A 17,891-nucleotide genomic window follows, 5' to 3' on the forward strand; every position below is an offset into this window, starting at 1 on the left:
AATATAATTGGCTAGGGAGGCGTGCGTACTGATTACGCTATTTCGTGTTCATATACGAAATCTGCCGGATTTTTGTTTCTATTAATAAAATGAAATACTGAATAAAAGGAAAAATAAAGCTGGTAAAAATTGTATCGGACTGCAATGGCGAGCGGCGGCGGCGGCGGCGGCGGTGGTGGAAAGGTGTCGTTCAAAGTCACGCTTACTTCCGATCCAAAACTTCCTTTCAAAGTGTACGGATTTTCTGAACTATTCGTCTGTCTGTGTCCGGTGAAGAGTGGTTTGATTTATATATGCTTATTGTTGGTGATGATTGGAAAACAGATTTAGCGTTCCAGAGGCAGCCCCGTTCACCGCAGTTCTGAAATTTGCAGCGGAGGAATTCAAAGTGCCTCCCCAAACCAGTGCCATCATCACGAACGGTAGGTTTTCGTTTTGGCTATTGTCAAATTCACGGAAGCTTTTTTCCCCGCAGATAGAGTTACTATTTGCGATCAATGCCCTTTTAAGTTTGAAACTTGATATTTGTTAAATGTGTACACCTTTCTTTTTTCTTTTTTCTTTTTTTCTTTTTTTTTTTTAATTCTTTATTTTGTTGAAGCATATTAACCAGATTGTAATTAGGATCACTAATATGTGTTTTGTATCAAATATACTCGTTTAGGGTTTTGTCTTGCTTCTTTGAATTCTATGAAGTGTAAATATTTACTTTATTTGACTCGAGTTCGATCATCTGTTTATGCAGATGGAGTAGGAATTAATCCGCAGCAGAGTGCAGGTATCTTAATTCTACGTACTTAATTGCTCTTTGAATTTCTTTTCTTATTTCTTGCTGAATTGTTTTGCTCTCTGTTGATGTGGGAGAAGTCTTTTGAGGGTTTTATTTCATCTTAAAATTATATTAAGATCGATGCTGATTGTAGTGTTAATACTTCACCTTTTCTTCGTTGTCCTTTCCTAGATACCATTTTTCCCCCTTTGTGAGAAACAAACTTCTTTTTTTCCTTTTTCACGATTCAAATGAAGACAATTTCATACCATTTACGGCTCTAGGTCTACTTTGTTTGCTTCCATGATGCTTTTTCACCTCCTGTTTTGCCATTGATCACATGGGTGTAAGTATAAGCAATTGCTACAGGAATTTCTACTCTTCCATTCTTGATTGCGCCCCCCACTATCCCTTTTTAAAACCAATAAAGCTCAACCTACCGAACATGATCAATTCAGATCTGCTAGCTATCAATATTGACCCTGTAGGTTGTAATTTTACCTATTTTGAATCTAAACTAGCTAGCTATTTTTTGTTTTCTGGATTAAGGTTGGGTTTGTTTTTCTACATATGCAAGTACTCTGAAATGAGGAATTTCCTTGCTTTGTATCCTATTAACAGTTTTCGAATATTTGGATGTTTAAGCTGAGATAAAAAAAAAAAACTATTGGGCATGTTTATTATTTAATAAGTGGTCCTGTTATATGGTGCATTGTTTTCAAATGTTAATGCACTTCCATTCCTTTAGAAGCTGAAATGCAACGTCCTTTGTTCATTTTGATTATTATGCCTGTCCGATTTCAGATTTAACATGAATGAATTTAATGGTTTTCAGGGAATGTCTTTCTTAAACATGGTTCAGAACTGCGCTTGATTCCTCGGGACAGAGTTGGTGCTTCGATGTCAACCTAATATCAGATTCATAGATGGATTTCCCCACCTACATATGCAATATGCTAAAAAAACCTTGGATTAGTTCTGCGACCTGATGGCTCTGTGATAAACTTTATCTGAAAATAAATAGCAAGAAATGCTGTTGTAGTGAATTTATCTTTGATTAGTAAAGATGAAAGTTCTTGACTCATTTTCAATGCAAGAACTTGAACTGTTGTCTTAATTTTATTATTCTTATTTCTTTTTTAACTGTGTATCTTCTCCATTTGCAATCTCTTCATATTTGCATATCTGTTGGTTCCCTAAAGTTAATCCAAACTGAATTGACCTCAGCAGAAGTGAAAGCCTCTGATGCATCAACTCAACTGACAAACCTCTATTTAGTGTCTTCTGTACTACTGTGGTATTAATCTAAATTTGTGGTGTGTGGATGAACTTGTGGTTTGAGATTTCCTTGCTTGGACTTTTCCTTAACTGATTAGAAACTTAAATTTTCTGTTTAGCCACTGGCCACATTATTATTTAAGTTATGGACATTTATGTAGGCTGCCTCCTTGCATGTGTTGTACTATGTATTCTCCAGGAGCTTGATTTTTTCCCATTTTGTCATATAGTGTTTGCTAAAGCCATTTTTCCATATGATCTTGCTGGAAGAAAATCATTCAGTCACTAGTGTTGTCTGTGATGTTCGCCACTGCTCTATTCAGGTCTAGCGTCGATCATTCCTATGTTATCTACAGGATAACTTAAATCCAAACTTAGTTAGCGCCATGCGCCGTGTGGCTTTAAGGGAGTATTCTATGTATGGCACTATTATACTAAGAACTATGGTGCCAAACAGGCTATGGTAGGATCTTTTATGTGTCCAGTTGAGAAGGGTTCTTGGAGGATGGAGCATGGGACAAAGTTTGTGGGGTGTTTAAAACCCCAACGAATAGCTTATTTAAAGCCATTGAAAGATGATCAGTGAGGTGAAGGTCCACTCTCTAGGCTCCACAACCACTACGTGTCGGTTGGTATCAATAAGGTATGACAGTTGCTTTCAGATTTAAATCTCTCTCTGCCTTCTTATCTCAGCACTTCAATGCTTTTTACAGCTTCTAGATCTCATTTCTGCACCACGTGTTTTGCCATTGCTTGGATATAGTTAAGGTAGCTTGAAGGTATTGTTCTTTGAATATACTATATCAATATTGAATGGATTACAACTTGGCCGTGGAAAACCACAGTTTTAGTATAGAAAATTGCAAGGTGTTTTTATATTAGCTTATTTTTGTAACACAACTTAGTTGCAGCACACAAAAATCACACGAACACATTCACAGACCTCTTGTGTAATATATGAATTAATGATTGGTTACAATGGTCCAGTCCCCATTGAATACCAAAAAGTGGAAACATCATATATGTATATATACATAAATACACACCAAACACCCTAAAGATCTTTTAATCACTTGCACAGTGGTTCCAAAGGGCACCAAAGACGTGGGACTAAGTATCCTTATTTATTTATTAATTCTCAGAATGTGGAGCTGAGTGTTTTGATTTAGTTTTCTTACAGTATGTGGGGACTCGTTACTTTTAAAAGGGTTGATGAGAAATTAATTGTGATCACTTTCTTCTAGCAGCTGGCTTTGGCTTTTTTAGGGTCTCCATTTAAAAAAAGAGGCAGTCAAACCATGGAACATCTCCTATAGAAATAGAATAATGTTAAGCTAAAAGACAACATGTCGTGGAGTAGCTAAATTTTGATACAAAGGTTTAAATATTTGCTGATATGAGGTGCTTTCTCTGCTGCTTTGTGACAGGTAAGATCTAACTCTCCCTCCCGCCGTGGATTCCGCCACTAAGTGGAAGCCCCCACATGGAAAGAATAAACCTTTATTATGTGCCAAATAATTTCCAGTTTCAGCGAGTTGAAGTCCAGGGAGCTCCCAAGAGTGAGACTTTATAGTTTCTTTGTCATCAGTGCTGAGGTATAAAAGTGCAAGTAGTGGTAACCTTCAATTACTGTGCTCCCTCCAATGTGCATTTGATATCATATGCCTAAATATCTCTTTCCTATCCTAAAAAAGGACAAGAAAATGAAAAATCAGAAAATCTAAAGAAATATCATTGTTCCCCACTTTCCTCCTTCCATCTCTGTACTGCTTCTTGGCTCCTGGAGGTCGCACCAGGCCTGCCCTGTTTCCTCTCCCCAATTCCCAAACGACACCGAATCATCTCTAACATCTCAACCCAACCCTTTTTCTCCAAAAGATCAGGCAGAGAGATAGCCACATTGCTGCATTCCTTGAGAAAAATTCAGTCTTTGGGATCACAGTTGCTGGGACTGAGTTAATCTTGCATGGTCATGACGTACGCCACTGAGCCGACCCCCACCGCCGCCACTCTACGGCGGAGGCTTCACCTCCATTGCAAGCACCGGCGGCGTGGGGTCATCTATTTATTTACTGGTGTACTACAGAAGAGGTACCTTTTTTTCTTGACTGTCCTCTATATTGGGGGCTTGATCACCTGTGCAGGACCCTTGTTGACCATCCTGCACCCGCCGCCTCCGCCGCCGCCGGGATCATTCTACCGCAGCCAGGAGGTGTTTGTGGAGCTGTGGCCTGAAATTCAGGCGGATAATGCTTCCACTGCTGAGGTTTCCACTTGGGTTTTCTTCTCTTGAAACTTCTAGGAATTTAATGTTCTGATTTTTTTAACTTGGTCAAGATTTGTTTTCTTTGATTTCCCTTGAATTGTTTTCACTTTTCACTTTGTTGGTGACAGTCTTGCAGTTTCTGCTTGATCAATTCTAAAAGCTTGATCCATAGGAGTTTCTTCTCAAGATCTGCTATCTTTGCTTTAGTTTTTTCAAATTTGGCAGTAGAGAATCAGCTGAGATGCACATTGTTAGGACTTGGGATAATAATTTGAGAACATTGATAGCCTGACATCCTCAATTCTCAACTTTAATATTTAATGTTGTGTCATAATCATTCTTTGTAGAATCATTCTTGTATTATTGGTATAAAATTGCTTTAATAATGGAAAACTCTGTGCTGTAGTTGGGTAATGTCTGGAGATACAGAAGAAAGCTGAAAGAGATACGTTCTTGTTTGAATGCTAATGCTTATCTGCAACCCGGTACGAGCATTTTGTTTCGTATGCTTGGTCTGTTGTGTTGCCTGAACCATAATTCCTTATGTGTTCATGTAATTGAGCTGTCTCAACTTTTGTCTTTACATTTTCAGTCTCCCAAAGGTTTCAGCGCTACCTAATTGTAGAGGCTAATGGCGGTCTAAACCAACAACGATCCTCGGTATGCAATTCAGACTTGATCTAATCAGCTCCTAATTATGATTGTTGATATGCATGATTAGATTATCTAGAGCATGTTCATTCTAAACATGAACCTTCATTAGTTGAAATTGGAATTTTCGAAAAGGATAAACATTATTCCCAAGCCATAGCATCAGTTTTGTTCTGAATCATTGGAGTCTGTGGAGTTACTGAAGATTTCTACCAGCCTGATTTATTCAGTGTTACTGCACGTGCAGATATGCAACGCTGTGGCTGTGGCTGGCCTGTTGAATGCTACCCTCGTCATCCCTCGATTTGATCTTCACAACGTTTGGAAGGACCCAAGGCAAGCTCCGTATTCATCAGTCCACTTTTTGTAAATAGTTAAAAATCATAGAGCTGCTAAATGAGTAAATCACTATCGTATCGACTTTATGCCACTTGGTTACTTCTATGGCATCCATCATATACAACTGCAAGGAAACAAGAGAACTTGATGAATTCATTTTTTATGCATAATTATTTTACTCGGAGCATAATGCATCGGTAAACTTGTTTCTTCTATGGGCTGGGGCTATTCGATTATGCTCAAATATTAGATTAAAAGTCCAGATTTCAGGTTACTTCTGAATTTATTGTTTAACTTACACCTCATGTGGTACCTTGCAGCGAGTTTGCTGATATATACGACGAGGATCATTTTATATCCTCCCTTAAAGATTATGTTACGGTGGTCCATGACCTGCCTAATGAATTGATGGAGAGCTATAATCATAGCATCAGCAACATTCCCAGCATTAGAATCCATGCTTGGGCCTCTGCTCGTTATTACCTGGACGAGGTTTATCCGATTTTGCAAGAAACAAGGTACACGGTAACGACCTATTTCTCTTTCAGTTATCATTCTTACCATAACCTGAACCTCTTATTGTCTTTACATTTTCGTATAGGGTTATTCGTGTGTCTCCCTTTGCAAATAGATTGGCGACGAGCATTCCTCCACACATTCAATTTTTAAGATGTCTAGCCAACTATAAAGCACTCAAGTTCTCTTCACCAATAATGAATCTTGCGAAAATGATCGTCAGCCGAATGGTTCGTAAGAGCTTGAATTCTGGTGGGAAGTACATTGCAGTTCATCTTCGATTTGAAGAGGTAAATATTTTCCCCGAGTACCATTAATGTATGCATCATGTTATTACTTACTTTTCACAGCTCGGTTATGTCTTCCTCTGCAGGATATGGTGGCATTCTCTTGCTGTGTATACGATGGAGACAAGACGGAAACATCAGAAATGAACGAAATGCGCCTAAAGGGTTGGGGAAAGAAGTTCACTCACAAAAGTCGCGTCACTGCTGCTGGACTTAATCGAGTAAACGGGAGATGTCCAATGACCCCTGTGGAGGTTAGTTTTCTGAGCTGCCATCCAACAACACTCTGCAATTCGATTTCATATTTCTGTTAAAATCCATCGATGTTTGAAAAAAAAAAAAAAAAATGCTCGTAGCCGTTTTGCAGGCAGTAACGCTTCGTTTCTGTCTTGATACTTCTCTGTCAGCATAGGTTGGTATGATGCTAAGAGGTATGGGATTCTCCAACGACACGGCCATTTATTTGGCGTCGGGCAAGATTTACAAGGAGGAACGATACTTAGAGCCTCTTCAGAAGATGTTCCCGTTTTTATATACCAAGGAATCGCTCGCTACCGAGGATGAACTTGCTCCGATCCAGGTATACTCTACATTACAAAAATACAGCTACAATTCGTAACTGATCGGATGTTGTTTCCGCATATCCTTTCGATTTACAGGGATTTTCGTCGAGACAAGCTGCCTTGGACTACATGGTGTGCTTGTATAGCGAAGTATTCGTGACGACACAAGGCGGGAACTTCCCTCACTTTCTTATGGGACATCGAAGATTTCTATACAACGGGCACGCCAAGACCATCATCCCCGACAAAACCAAGCTTGTAGTGTTGTTGCACGATAAAAACATAAGGTAATCGAACCGCATATCTATTAAATTAAGTTGTTATTATTTTGGTCGAACTGTATTTTCTCTAAACAATTACGACACATGATTTCACATTGTTGTTGTGCAGTTGGAGTTCGTTCAAGGATGAGATGGAGTCGATGCTGATTGAAAGCGACCGGAAAAGTATAATGGTGCCGAGAGTGAAGAAGTCGACCCGAAAAGGCTCGATATATTTGAACCCTTTGCCGGAATGCCGGTGCCTCTGGGAATCGCAGAACTCTACCTCGCCCTCGGATTACTATTACTTCTAAGGCATTTCGGGGAACTTGCTCGTCCCTTTTTTATTCGATTCGATCCGATTTTTCGGCACAGCAGATAGCCCGGAGATTTTCTTTGAGACGGGTCAATGGTAAGTTACAAGTGTGTTCTATAATAGAAATGGTAGCATTATGTTGTGTGTGTGTGCGCGCTATGCATCAAATTTTTGTTTTTGTTTGTGTTTTTTTGGCTGTAATGTAAGTGCATAGTTTTTTTTTTTTTTTTTTTTTTTTTTCTAATCATATTTTTTAAATTAAAAAAGAGTAGTTAGATAAGGAGATATATAATTTTAAAATAAAAAATATAATTAAAAATATTTAATAAATAGAACGAAAAAAAACCTTATGTTGATCCATTCTCAATTTCCAAAGGCACATATATAACCTATTTCTGTATTTATCTGATTGTAACTGAGTTATATGCCAAGTGGTGCTTAGCACTAAATATTATTTCGTCGTTACTATTGTCAACTTAGGTTACTATTTTATAAAATGTTTTTTAAATAGTTGTCGGATGAAATATAAGTAAAAATTAATGTGATATTTTAAATTTAAAATTAATTTATAATATAATAAAAAAAATAAAAATGAATATTATCTTTGCTTATTTAAAAAATTATTATTTATTTTATGTATGTAATTTAATAGATATTGGATGAATTCAAATATGTGGTGAGATTTATCCAAACTAAACAAATAAATAATTTGTATTTAGACAGTAAAAATATTTATTTAATGTTTTTTGAAAAAAAAATGTGAATAATGTAAATTAATAAATTAGCAAACAAACACATAAGTGGCCTTTGATTTAGTGGAATCAAGATTAAAATGTGTTACAATATTTAAATAAACAAAAACAGGAGATAAACATATATTGTCAATTAAATACGAAATATAGCATTATAAATAAAAATAAGTGATTTAAATTTAGAGGACAAGTGAAATTATTCGTATAAAAACATAGGAAGGATCGATACATTTAAACATTAAATTAAAATTTGGAGCGGCAGGGGCAAAAGTGTAATTTAAGAAAGGGCTCAGATTCAGCGAATTAAACGGGAGCAATAATTCGGATGACCGCACCGTTTTCAGTCTGACTACAAAATTCCAAAATGAGCGGCCCAACTTCCGACGCCCTTTTTCTGATTCCTGACATTTTTGCCCTTTCCTTCACTCTTCACCATCATCAATTTCTGTAGCCATCCGAAAATACAATACTACCCCTCCTTCATTGCCTGCCTCTTCATTTTTACCCTCTGTAGCTCCACTCTTTCACTTCCCTCTCACTGTCTATTTCGTGTAAAGTATTTAATTTTAATAAATGAATAAATAAATAAATTGTTGCCAAAAATATGAATGAATGATTCTGATGAGGAATGACAATAATTATTGGTGAAATAAAAAATGTAACAATAACAGTGGCCCCTTGTCCTATCCCATCCCATCTTTATCTTGTGAACTCTTCTTCTGCAACTTCTGCAGTATACATACATACCTATGTGTATATATATATATTCAACAGAATCTGGTGATCCATTCCGTGACATATTATCAGAGGCTTTTTAATAAAATTTAAATTTGAGATTAATAATCATGAACAAACAATTCTGCCCACCATCAATCATCATCCCATGCCAGTCAGTACAAATAAATAAGTTTAGAGAGAGAGAAGAGAGAGAGGGGCTATGGGTGTATGAATGTACAATCTAAGAATCAAAAGAGAGTGGCAAAGCAAATCTGATCTGACTCATAACATTGAATTTTTTATTATATATAAATGTTCTTGATTTCTTTCTTGTGACCTTTTGAAAAATGGATGAATATATTCCATATTGTAGAGATATATTTATTTATATATATATACTGCATTGTAATTTACATATATATATATATTTTAAAATCTGTATTCCACCATTCAAGTTTTGTCCTTTCCCACAATAACAATAATTTCTCTCTCTCTCACACAGAGATAGTGTGAATCGCTTAAATGCACAACACTGCAACTAAATGTCGTCATACACAAAATAAAAGGAGAGAGAGAGAGAGAAACAGAGTAGTGTGTGTATGAGAGAGAAAATAATATTCTACATCAAGAACTCAAAGAGGGGGCATCTTCAATCTTCCTTCTCCAATCTCCAGTGGAGAAATAAACAGCATTGGCAATGGCAGGTTCATCTTCATCATCATTATCATCAGAGTCATTTCTGAGGCAGCTGAGCAGCAAAGAAGGATGGAAATCAGCATCAAGAAGATGGGGTATGGGCAACAATGGCAGCAGCAGCAGCAGCTTGAAGCAGCAAATGGAGGGGATGATGATGAATGGCAATGGAGGAATGTTTGTGATGAAGAAGAGGGTAATGGTGGTTGTGGATCAATCCTCTCACTCTAAACATGCCATGATGTGGGCTCTCACTCATGTCACCAACAAAGGGGATATCCTAACCCTCCTCCACATCCTCCCTTCTCACTCTAACTCTCACTCTCAAGATTCTTCTTCTTGCCTTGCTTCCTCACTTGCCTCTCTCTGCAAAGCCTGCAAGCCTGAGGTATACAATATTATATACACGTATGTATATATATTAAATCTCTCTCTCTCTTCTTCTTCTTCTTCACAAACAGATCTGCAGCCGCCATTGCCAAGATGTTCTAACTAATTCACTTGTTGACCTTCCTTTAATTAAATTATTGATTATTGTTGTTGATGGGATTGTGGGTCAGGTTGAAGTGGAAGCACTGGTGATTCAAGGTCCTAAAATGGCGACAGTGATGAGCCAGGTGAAGAAGCTTGAGGTCTCTGTCTTAGTTTTAGGTCAGAAGAAGCCCTCCCCATTCCTCAACAACTTCTGGTCAGTATATCCACATACATAATACTACTAAAATTCAACAACCCTATTATTAATTTAATTTAATTTCCATTAAATCTCTCTCTCTCTCTCTCTCTCTCTCTCTCTCTCTCTCTCTCTCTCTCTCTCTATCAGCCTGTGTGTGAAAGGCAGCAGTGAAGAACTTGTAGATGAGTGTATTAGCAGCCTGGAGTGTTGTTTGACCATTGGGGTGAGAAAACAGAGCAATGGTGTTGGTGGCTATCTCATCACTACCAGATGGCACAAGAACTTCTGGCTCTTGGCCTAATCTCTCTCTCTCTCCTGTCTTTATTTTAATAAAATCCAAATTCATATCTTGTAATGATACTTCAGATCTTCCTAAGTAGTAGTAGTAGTAAGTGCCTATTTCTTCACTGTCATAACTCAACAACATAAATCAGTTCAGCAAAAGAATCAAACTTTGAAAAGATATATATATATATATATATATATGGGCAGAAGCCCCAAAACATGTTTGCCATTTCCCAATTGGATTTTTACTCATATATGTTCCTACACTTTTTCTCATATTTTCATACACTAGGAAGAATAGAATAGAGATTCATTGCAGTAATAATATTGCATTCGAGAGAGACAAAGGCTAGAAGAAATTTTTGTCTTTGTAATGATTTACACGACTTTTTGGCTTTGGCTAGACTTTGTCGTCGAGTTTATCGTTCACCAGCGGGATTGACTCCATCGTCACGCCACGAGGGGTTCGTGGTGTGCCCGGCATTTGATTCGACAGCATGTGCCGGATGTATCCGTAGAACGTGCACCCTACGAGGGTTACCGAGCATCCGAACGCATTCATTATCGAGATCGGGTTGCGGAAGATGAGCCACGAGCACGTCACCGCGACTGCAACCTGAGGCGCGATAAAAGAGTTCGGACAATTAGCGATTTACATTAAGAGTTCGTAGATTTTAAGAATAGAATGTCAAGTTCAAACCTTGAGATTTCCTGCGACATTGAAGGTCACCGCTGTTGTGGAGTGGATGACGTAGAAGATAGAGAAGTTGAGACAAAAGGCGAGCACCCCCGACCCGAAGATGATTACGAGGGACGAAAAAAGCGACGGGCATGTGTAAATCCACGCCACGACTCCCGGCCCCTCGAGCAGCAACGCCGGTACTGCCAAAATCATCGTCGCAAACGGCGCCATGTAGAACACCGTGTTTATGCTGCAACACATCAAAATTAATTGTAACTTATCATCAATGAATTCTTGCAAATCTAAAAGGGCTATCGATCATGTTTAACTGATGTTCGATCTCACAATAAACAAACATAACAAGTAAGGACAGCATTACCTGTCGAATTTGTAACCGTGCAACAAAGACTCGGCTAAAATGGTTTTAGTCGAAGTTGCAAGACAGCCAAACAAGGCAGCGCAGAACCCGAGCAGGTTGAAACTAAGCTCCGTGACGGACGTGAGCAGAATGCCGCCAACAATTGGCACCAGAGAAGCCCAAATTCGCCAGTCGAAATACTTTTTCCAGATCAGCCACTGCAAGAAAACTTTTTTCCGAGAGCAAACACAAGAGGTTCAGTGTCACATTTTCTTCGATAGGATCTTATTCATAAACTGAAAAAATTAAGGCAAGAAACTCACCAGTCGTCGCAGGGGTGAAAGACTTAATGGTTTGCATAAAGGAAACAGGAATGTACCGGAGGCTAACATTTCCCAAAACTATGTTCAAACAGAATATAAACGACATGGGGAAAATCCGGCGCCAGCGATCTTCAGGATCGACGTGAATAAGAGGCTTCACTTTCAGCACCTTAATCGCTAAATAAGCACCAATGGACGACGAAATGAAATGAATACAAGAAACTGATAGCGGGAACTTGAAATCCAGTTTCTGCCAAGGGAAAATCAGCTAAACGTGAGCAATAATCAAATTCCCTAGAAAAATTTTCTACGGAACCAAAGCACCATTGAAATGGCAGTATCGTTTGATGAACTCGAATGTTCAAAAACAACTACAGTCTAATAATGCAACAAGATCTACAGAACTTAGAATGATAACAGGGGGCTTATATATACAGAAGTATACATATGAAAAACTAATCTATAAGTCCTGTAAGAAAAAAAGAAATCTGAAAATTCAAGAACAATTAAGCACACAACAAGAACCAGTTTGATTCTTATTATTATTATTAGGATTCAAAGTGGCAATGATAATTGATAATCAAATTATCTGAGCACAGAAATGTTGAAGAACACTTTGAAGCAAAGCACAAAAAAGGGCAAACAGCACTAAATCAATCGCCATAAACCCTAGATTTTCCAAATACAGAAATTAGCATCATTATCCACAATCAAATAAAACAAAATTCAAAGCAAAAATCAACATCGAACACAATTCAATATCGAAAAGCCCTACAAGGAACACTCCAAAAACAAAAACAAATCAATAAAACAGGAAGAACACTCTCAGAAACGCCAATTCCATCTAAAATATACATTTCTGAGCACAACAATCCCAACCTGAAAGATCCATTTGTTCATGATGATAACAGTGACATTGAAACCCCACCACTGGATTATAGCCAGCACAGATCGAATTGTACTCCACTGGCACAAAAAACTCTCCTCCATAGATCAACCAAAATTAACAACACAAGTATTAAAATCAAAATCCCCAAACTTGCCGCGAAACAGAGCACCCGAATCCAACCCTAAAACAAACAATCTAGGGCGAAAAAGAAAAGGCACCGCCGAGAAATTCCACCAGCTATGGCGCCGCGGCGAGGCAGGGTGTGGATAGCCTGTGCTGTCTGTCAGAATTCCCCCATATGCGCTTCGAGCTGATTTTTAATTTATTATCGGAAATGAAAAAGGCAGGAGCTTTCTGTCTCTTTTGTTTTCTTTCGATTCGAATTCCTGCAATTTAGGTCTCAAATGCAATACATGAGCTATGAAAGTAGATATACATATATATATACACACACACACATACAGTACGCCTGGTTGGTTTGGGGTAGGTATTACGTATTATTATACGCGTATAAAAATACGTATAAGTTGTTTCCATTACATCGCGTACTACGTATTTTGGATTTTAGGACAGGGCTTTATTTGATTTTTAAAAGTAAATAAATGAGGGGCTATTGTCGTGTGGTTTATCTACTTTGCCATAATTAAATCATAATTCCAATTATAAATTTATTACAGTTTGAAATTATTATTAATAAAGTGGAAATTATATTTATTGCTGGGTTGAAGTATTTTAACAATGAAATAGACATGTTACCATATAAAAAAGTAATCGGCAATTTTTTGTGTCGAAATTGGTATTGCATTGCATTTTTCTGATTTTATTTTCTTATGATTCTTTTTGCTAAAAAATTGGATGTGACAATTACTTACTGACAAAAATTAAATAATAGTATCAAATTTTTATCTAAGGTCTAAAATATCAATTTTGGAAAATACGACTGTGGGCCCTATAGGAAGAATTTGCATATAAAGGGTCAATATTCGTCAGATTCTTTTAGGTCAAAATTAATGCACAGACAGTTACCAATTTTAATTCAAATCAACATTAATATTTTGCAGACTCGGTCCCCAAACTCTATTTATCTTTTTACTGTTTTTATTATATTTGTTGTACAAAATAAAACTTATCAATTTAGGCTCGTTTATACCAGAGTTTTTTTTTTTTTTTTTTTTGCGATTTTTGGCATTATGAAAATATGAAAAAATAAAAATAAAAAACTAATATTTAATTTAATATTTTGTAAAAAAAAAAAATATTTGATGTAATATTTTAAAAAAAATGAATAATGCTAAATAAATAAAAATTTGTTTGCACATACAAAGCATTAAAGTATTTGCCACTTAACCAAATGGCAATAATTTGTTTTATACAGTGACACAAGACATTGACAAATAGCAATTGTACATTCTATATATATATATATATATATTAAATTTAATATCACTATTTTATTTTTATTTTTTTCTTAAAGCCAAAAATAACTCTGGTGCCCAAAATCATCACTGAAAATGAAGCAATTATTTAAATTAAAATGGCAATACCTGTAATTTAGATCACGCGTAATATATTCCTGAAAGATGCCATTGAAAATTTCAAAGTCCTTTTGCCCTAGATAATCCTCTAAGCAAAGTGGCCGGGCCACATGGTTACGTGCTACAGATGATACCTGTACAAGGGATTATCTATCAGCCCTATTAAAAATAAATAAATAAATATATATTATATATATATATTATATATATATATATAATCGATTTTTTGTCTGGGCTAGTAGTTCAATCACCAGTAATGAACTGTGGAATCACAATAATACAACATATTATAAAGTTGAATGAATTATGTACATTTAATTTAAACAACTATGGATCAAGCTGGCAAACGTCTTCATAACTCTGAATTATTGAAGTAAATTTGTGTGTTCATTTTGAAGTTTGGATTTTGAATTCGGATCTAAATAGTAAAAAGTTTGAATTTGAATAGTTGTATGACCACAATATAAATAGATGTTGATGTGATATTTTGAATGTAAAATTGATTGTTATTATAATATAAAAAATAAAAAATAAGTATTTGATTTGATATTTTTTGGGAAAAAAATGAGATAGAACATTGAATTTAAAATTCAATCCCCAACCAATAAACTTGCAGGGTACGCGACTTTGAATAAATCGCACTTCGGGAAACACGACTTAGTTTAGTCTGCAAATTGCAGTTTGGTCAAGTATGTAAAAGATATTATTGGAGTCAAGGTGAAGCAACCGGAAAAGAATCAGCAAATACTGTGGGGTTAAAAGGCACATGTTGCCAAATACATGGACCAGCCAAGCTTGTTCAGATCTATCTATTTATTATCAGAAAAAAGAAAAAGAAAAAACATGTCTACAGTACGTATTTAGAATTGAAATATTACCTTCATATTAACCAAAGTAATGAGCTTGTTCAGATCTATCTATTTATTATCAGAAAAAAAAAAGAAAAGAAAAAACATGTCTACAGTACGTATTTAGAATTGAAAGATTACCTTCATATTAACCAAAGTAATGCCTAAGATTCCCATAGGATTAGGTGCACATTTGTCCTTAATATTATTGTTCACCATTGTTATTGTGAAGGATAGTCAGCATTTAAAAATATGTAAGGACCTAAGAAGGCAAGAGGTAACAGCCAGCAGCAATGAGTCTGGACAACTATTCAAAAGAAGATGAATTATGCTAATTGTTTCGCATATATGGTAAGAGGATAGAAGGGCCTACTCGCTTTTGTGACGCTTTCTCCCAAGTTTGAAGCCAATTGTGATATTTTAGTTGAATACTTGGGAAGCCAGGAATGAACTGTTTTGTGGATCACAGGATCACGAGCGGTTTCCCATCTTGCTTAGCATCGTTGCCTGCAGCACAAAATAAAAGTTTTAGCGGTAAGTTGGAAACATAAGGCTTCAAATAGCCTATGAAGATGTACCTTTTTTTTGGTCAAAAGAAAATCATCTTGAAAGGATATGCACAAGGCAACTTATCTAGTTTGTTAAACGGCATTGCCCTCATCTTAAACAGGTGAGTAGACAAGTATTCAATCACAACTTTTAATAACATGGTCAGCTCCAGAGCTACATCATGAATAGCAATAGAAATATTGAATATATGCGTGTTTGTAAACATTGGGAGCAGCATAAAAAGGCAACCGGTCCGTCAATACTGGCAAGATAAACTAATAAGTAGCTGTTCACATAATATTTTTGGAGTACAAGATGCAACCTAAGTAACAAGATTATGAGTTCTTTTTATTTTTATATGCCTCCATCTTGCAAGCTGACGAAGCCCTTAAGAAGAGCTCCTGAGAATCCAACTATACAATCCAAACGAATATGTGATGTGTTTAACATTTAGGTTACACTGTACACTGCAAACTGTCATAAAAAAAAATGCATAATCACAAAGCTTGTGGGATTAAGGTTAACATAATGCAGGACGTAGGAGTTTCCTACCAGCTTTGGTTTAACAGCTCAAAGATAAGAATTTGGAAGTGTAAATACAACAGCAACAAACAAAGGATGTAAGTCTATGCCTCTCTCATTTTAAATGTGTAGAAAATAATAATAGACCTTAGAAGGGCTTAACAGGTAGGTTAAATAACCAATATTGAAACAGCACAGAGATTCAGATACTAATGCTTACCCAGGTGACAACAAAAGGGAAGTAAATCGCTACAGAAAAGAAATACAAGAAAAAAACCTTAAGAAAATTACATTTGTATGGATTTACACAGAGCTAAGGCATTGTCATATGCTCACTTGATCAGATAGGAACGCAGTATCACCATTTCCGTAGTAAATGACATTGGAAACTAAATGTGATAAAAATAAGAAATATTCAGCAGAGCCACACAATTTTGAAAGACTGATTCAATTCTTCAAACACCAAATCCTAATAAAGGTTTCCCACCACTTTGATGTAGACTACGTTGTAAAATAAAGACATTTGATTTGGGTGGTCATCATTACATGAACATACCTAGCGACATGAAATTAGCAATGGAAAGGTTCCCAACTACAATCCAGATTTCAAAATCATGTATTCGCCACTATACATACATATCTGCAGATACCAATGGTTTCTTAATATTTGAGTCCTACTGCAAAGTCCATATAAAAACAAATTGCTTCGGTCGGTCTCCTCAATTGACTTCTTTAATTCACACACAAAAAAGAAGCGAAATTACCGGAAACAGAAGGCGGTTTAGCTGTAGCAGCGGCAACTTCGCCGTAAATAGACCTGAGGTTGGCAAGGGGAACAAGTGCTTCCTGCGGATTGGCTTCCGCCTCTGCGTAGAGCGTCTGCTTGGATTCCCAAATGGTTCGTTTAAGACCCTTGTTTGTTTTGAGCAGCGAGTCTTTCTCCACTTCCAGCGCCTTGATTGTATGCTCCTGCACCAGCGACCTCGCCGCGAGGGCTCCGAACGCCCCGATTAGCAGCGTGTTGAGGACGGCGTTGCTGTTCGCCACTCGGTTCAGCGCGCCGATGACTTGTTCCATTTCCTCCGATTTCCCAATGCAACTGCCCTTCCCTTCCCTTTCTCTGCTGTGGAATTTTTTTACTGTGGATTTTGTGTGAAAGGACACGACGATCGCCCAACCGGTTCGCTGGTTGCAAACCGGAACCGCCATACCTTGAACCGCAGTTTTCATTTTTTTCCAACGAATCAAAGATACTCATGAGCTTCTATTTCCATTTTCGTCGATGTCACATATTTTACGTCATCTTTTAATTTTTAAAAATATTTTATATTTTAATTATATTTTAAATTTTATAATTTATAATTTATATTAAATTAATTATTTATTTATTTTTATATATAATTTATTAATTATTCTTTTATAAATAATAATCGGAACATAGGGAGTAATATTATTTATTTATTTATTTTACTTATATAAAGAAACTATGATGTGTTTGTTTGGGGATTTGGATTTTGAGTTTGGATTTGAACAGTAAAAATTTTGAATTTGAATAGTTGTATGATGTGATATAAATAAGTGTTGTTATGATGTTTTGAATATAAAATTAATTTTTAGTATAATATAAAAAATAAAAAATAGATGTTTGATTTGATATTTTTGAAAAAAAAAAAAGGGATGAATAGTGAAAATCTAATAGAATCCCCCCAAACAAACACATCCCTACTTTTCTTCTTGACAAGAGCCAAAAGTTTTGGTAAAAGCCAATTTAAACGGATTATTGGTAGAAATCTTAAGAATAAAACCCAAACAAACACAAT

General features: G+C 36.3%; 5 protein-coding genes across 6 annotated transcripts; 3 read left to right on the forward strand and 2 right to left on the reverse strand.

Moving 5' to 3' along the window:
- The first annotated feature begins 72 nt into the window (after nucleotides 1-72).
- Nucleotides 73-1,912, forward strand: LOC127257516 (ubiquitin-fold modifier 1). Its single transcript, XM_051283975.1, has 4 exons — nucleotides 73-233; nucleotides 325-422; nucleotides 746-778; nucleotides 1,605-1,912. The coding sequence occupies exons 1-4, from the start codon at nucleotides 145-147 to the stop codon at nucleotides 1,679-1,681; spliced, it is 297 nt and encodes a 98-aa protein (XP_051139932.1). The 5' UTR covers nucleotides 73-144; the 3' UTR covers nucleotides 1,682-1,912.
- A 134-nt stretch (nucleotides 1,913-2,046) lies between these two features.
- Nucleotides 2,047-9,332, forward strand: LOC127257512 (O-fucosyltransferase 10-like). 2 transcript variants are annotated; one of them, XR_007839989.1, is made up of 12 exons: nucleotides 2,047-2,690; nucleotides 3,475-4,313; nucleotides 4,720-4,798; nucleotides 4,906-4,973; nucleotides 5,212-5,300; nucleotides 5,624-5,821; nucleotides 5,905-6,109; nucleotides 6,193-6,360; nucleotides 6,519-6,686; nucleotides 6,766-6,956; nucleotides 7,060-7,341; nucleotides 9,217-9,332. XR_007839989.1 is itself a non-coding variant. In XM_051283970.1 (11 exons), exons 2-11 carry the CDS (start codon nucleotides 4,014-4,016, stop codon nucleotides 7,241-7,243), a joined length of 1,650 nt encoding a protein of 549 aa, XP_051139927.1. In that variant the 5' UTR covers nucleotides 2,047-2,690; nucleotides 3,475-4,013; the 3' UTR covers nucleotides 7,244-7,469. The 2 variants fall into 2 exon arrangements, 1 of the variants encoding a protein (XP_051139927.1); XM_051283970.1 differs by lacking the exon at nucleotides 9,217-9,332 and having other exon boundaries at nucleotides 7,060-7,469.
- Nucleotides 9,333-9,374: 42 nt separating this feature from the next.
- LOC127257514 (uncharacterized) lies at nucleotides 9,375-10,435 on the forward strand. The gene is made up of 3 exons (XM_051283973.1): nucleotides 9,375-9,795; nucleotides 9,968-10,095; nucleotides 10,228-10,435. Exons 1-3 carry the CDS (start codon nucleotides 9,412-9,414, stop codon nucleotides 10,379-10,381), a joined length of 666 nt encoding a protein of 221 aa, XP_051139930.1. The 5' UTR covers nucleotides 9,375-9,411; the 3' UTR covers nucleotides 10,382-10,435.
- Nucleotides 10,436-10,660: 225 nt separating this feature from the next.
- Nucleotides 10,661-14,263, reverse strand: LOC127257513 (UDP-galactose transporter 1-like). Its single transcript, XM_051283971.1, has 6 exons — nucleotides 14,162-14,263; nucleotides 12,608-13,003; nucleotides 11,729-11,978; nucleotides 11,427-11,634; nucleotides 11,066-11,297; nucleotides 10,661-10,981 (listed from the first exon to the last, which is right to left on the reverse strand). The coding sequence occupies exons 2-6, from the start codon at nucleotides 12,716-12,718 to the stop codon at nucleotides 10,766-10,768; spliced, it is 1,017 nt and encodes a 338-aa protein (XP_051139928.1). The 5' UTR covers nucleotides 12,719-13,003; nucleotides 14,162-14,263; the 3' UTR covers nucleotides 10,661-10,765.
- A 1,045-nt stretch (nucleotides 14,264-15,308) lies between these two features.
- On the reverse strand, nucleotides 15,309-17,301 carry LOC127257515 (uncharacterized). Its single transcript, XM_051283974.1, has 2 exons — nucleotides 16,836-17,301; nucleotides 15,309-15,507 (listed from the first exon to the last, which is right to left on the reverse strand). Exons 1-2 carry the CDS (start codon nucleotides 17,299-17,301, stop codon nucleotides 15,464-15,466), a joined length of 510 nt encoding a protein of 169 aa, XP_051139931.1. The 3' UTR covers nucleotides 15,309-15,463.
- Nucleotides 17,302-17,891: the final 590 nt, after the last annotated feature.

This window comes from Andrographis paniculata, unplaced genomic scaffold (assembly GCF_009805555.1).
Source record: "Andrographis paniculata isolate CXL003 unplaced genomic scaffold, ASM980555v1 Contig57END, whole genome shotgun sequence".
In the NCBI taxonomy this organism is placed as follows: domain Eukaryota; kingdom Viridiplantae; phylum Streptophyta; class Magnoliopsida; order Lamiales; family Acanthaceae; genus Andrographis; species Andrographis paniculata.

Excerpts from the sequence above, each read along its gene's own strand:
- LOC127257516 (XM_051283975.1), top strand. The coding sequence starts at position 145 with ATGGCGAGCGGCGGCGGCGGCGGCGGCGGTGGTGGAAAGGTGTCGTTC. Across the intron at positions 234-324 it reads CCAAAACTTCCTTTCAAAGT|ATTTAGCGTTCCAGAGGCAG; the intron begins GTACGGATTTTC and ends ATTGGAAAACAG. Across the intron at positions 423-745 it reads CAGTGCCATCATCACGAACG|ATGGAGTAGGAATTAATCCG; the intron begins GTAGGTTTTCGT and ends CTGTTTATGCAG.
- LOC127257513 (XM_051283971.1), bottom strand. The coding sequence starts at position 12,718 with ATGGAGGAGAGTTTTTTGTGCCAGTGGAGTACAATTCGATCTGTGCTG. Across the intron at positions 11,298-11,426 it reads CACGGTTACAAATTCGACAG|CATAAACACGGTGTTCTACA; the intron begins GTAATGCTGTCC and ends GATGTGTTGCAG. Across the intron at positions 10,982-11,065 it reads ATGTCGCAGGAAATCTCAAG|GTTGCAGTCGCGGTGACGTG; the intron begins GTTTGAACTTGA and ends ATCGCGCCTCAG.
- LOC127257515 (XM_051283974.1), bottom strand. The coding sequence starts at position 17,301 with ATGAAAACTGCGGTTCAAGGTATGGCGGTTCCGGTTTGCAACCAGCGA. Across the intron at positions 15,508-16,835 it reads TAAACCGCCTTCTGTTTCCG|GCAACGATGCTAAGCAAGAT; the intron begins GTAATTTCGCTT and ends TTTGTGCTGCAG.
- LOC127257514 (XM_051283973.1), top strand. The coding sequence starts at position 9,412 with ATGGCAGGTTCATCTTCATCATCATTATCATCAGAGTCATTTCTGAGG. Across the intron at positions 9,796-9,967 it reads GCAAAGCCTGCAAGCCTGAG|GTTGAAGTGGAAGCACTGGT; the intron begins GTATACAATATT and ends ATTGTGGGTCAG. Across the intron at positions 10,096-10,227 it reads CCATTCCTCAACAACTTCTG|CCTGTGTGTGAAAGGCAGCA; the intron begins GTCAGTATATCC and ends TCTCTCTATCAG.
- LOC127257512 (XM_051283970.1), top strand. The coding sequence starts at position 4,014 with ATGGTCATGACGTACGCCACTGAGCCGACCCCCACCGCCGCCACTCTA. Across the intron at positions 4,799-4,905 it reads TAATGCTTATCTGCAACCCG|TCTCCCAAAGGTTTCAGCGC; the intron begins GTACGAGCATTT and ends TTACATTTTCAG. Across the intron at positions 6,687-6,765 it reads ATGAACTTGCTCCGATCCAG|GGATTTTCGTCGAGACAAGC; the intron begins GTATACTCTACA and ends TTCGATTTACAG.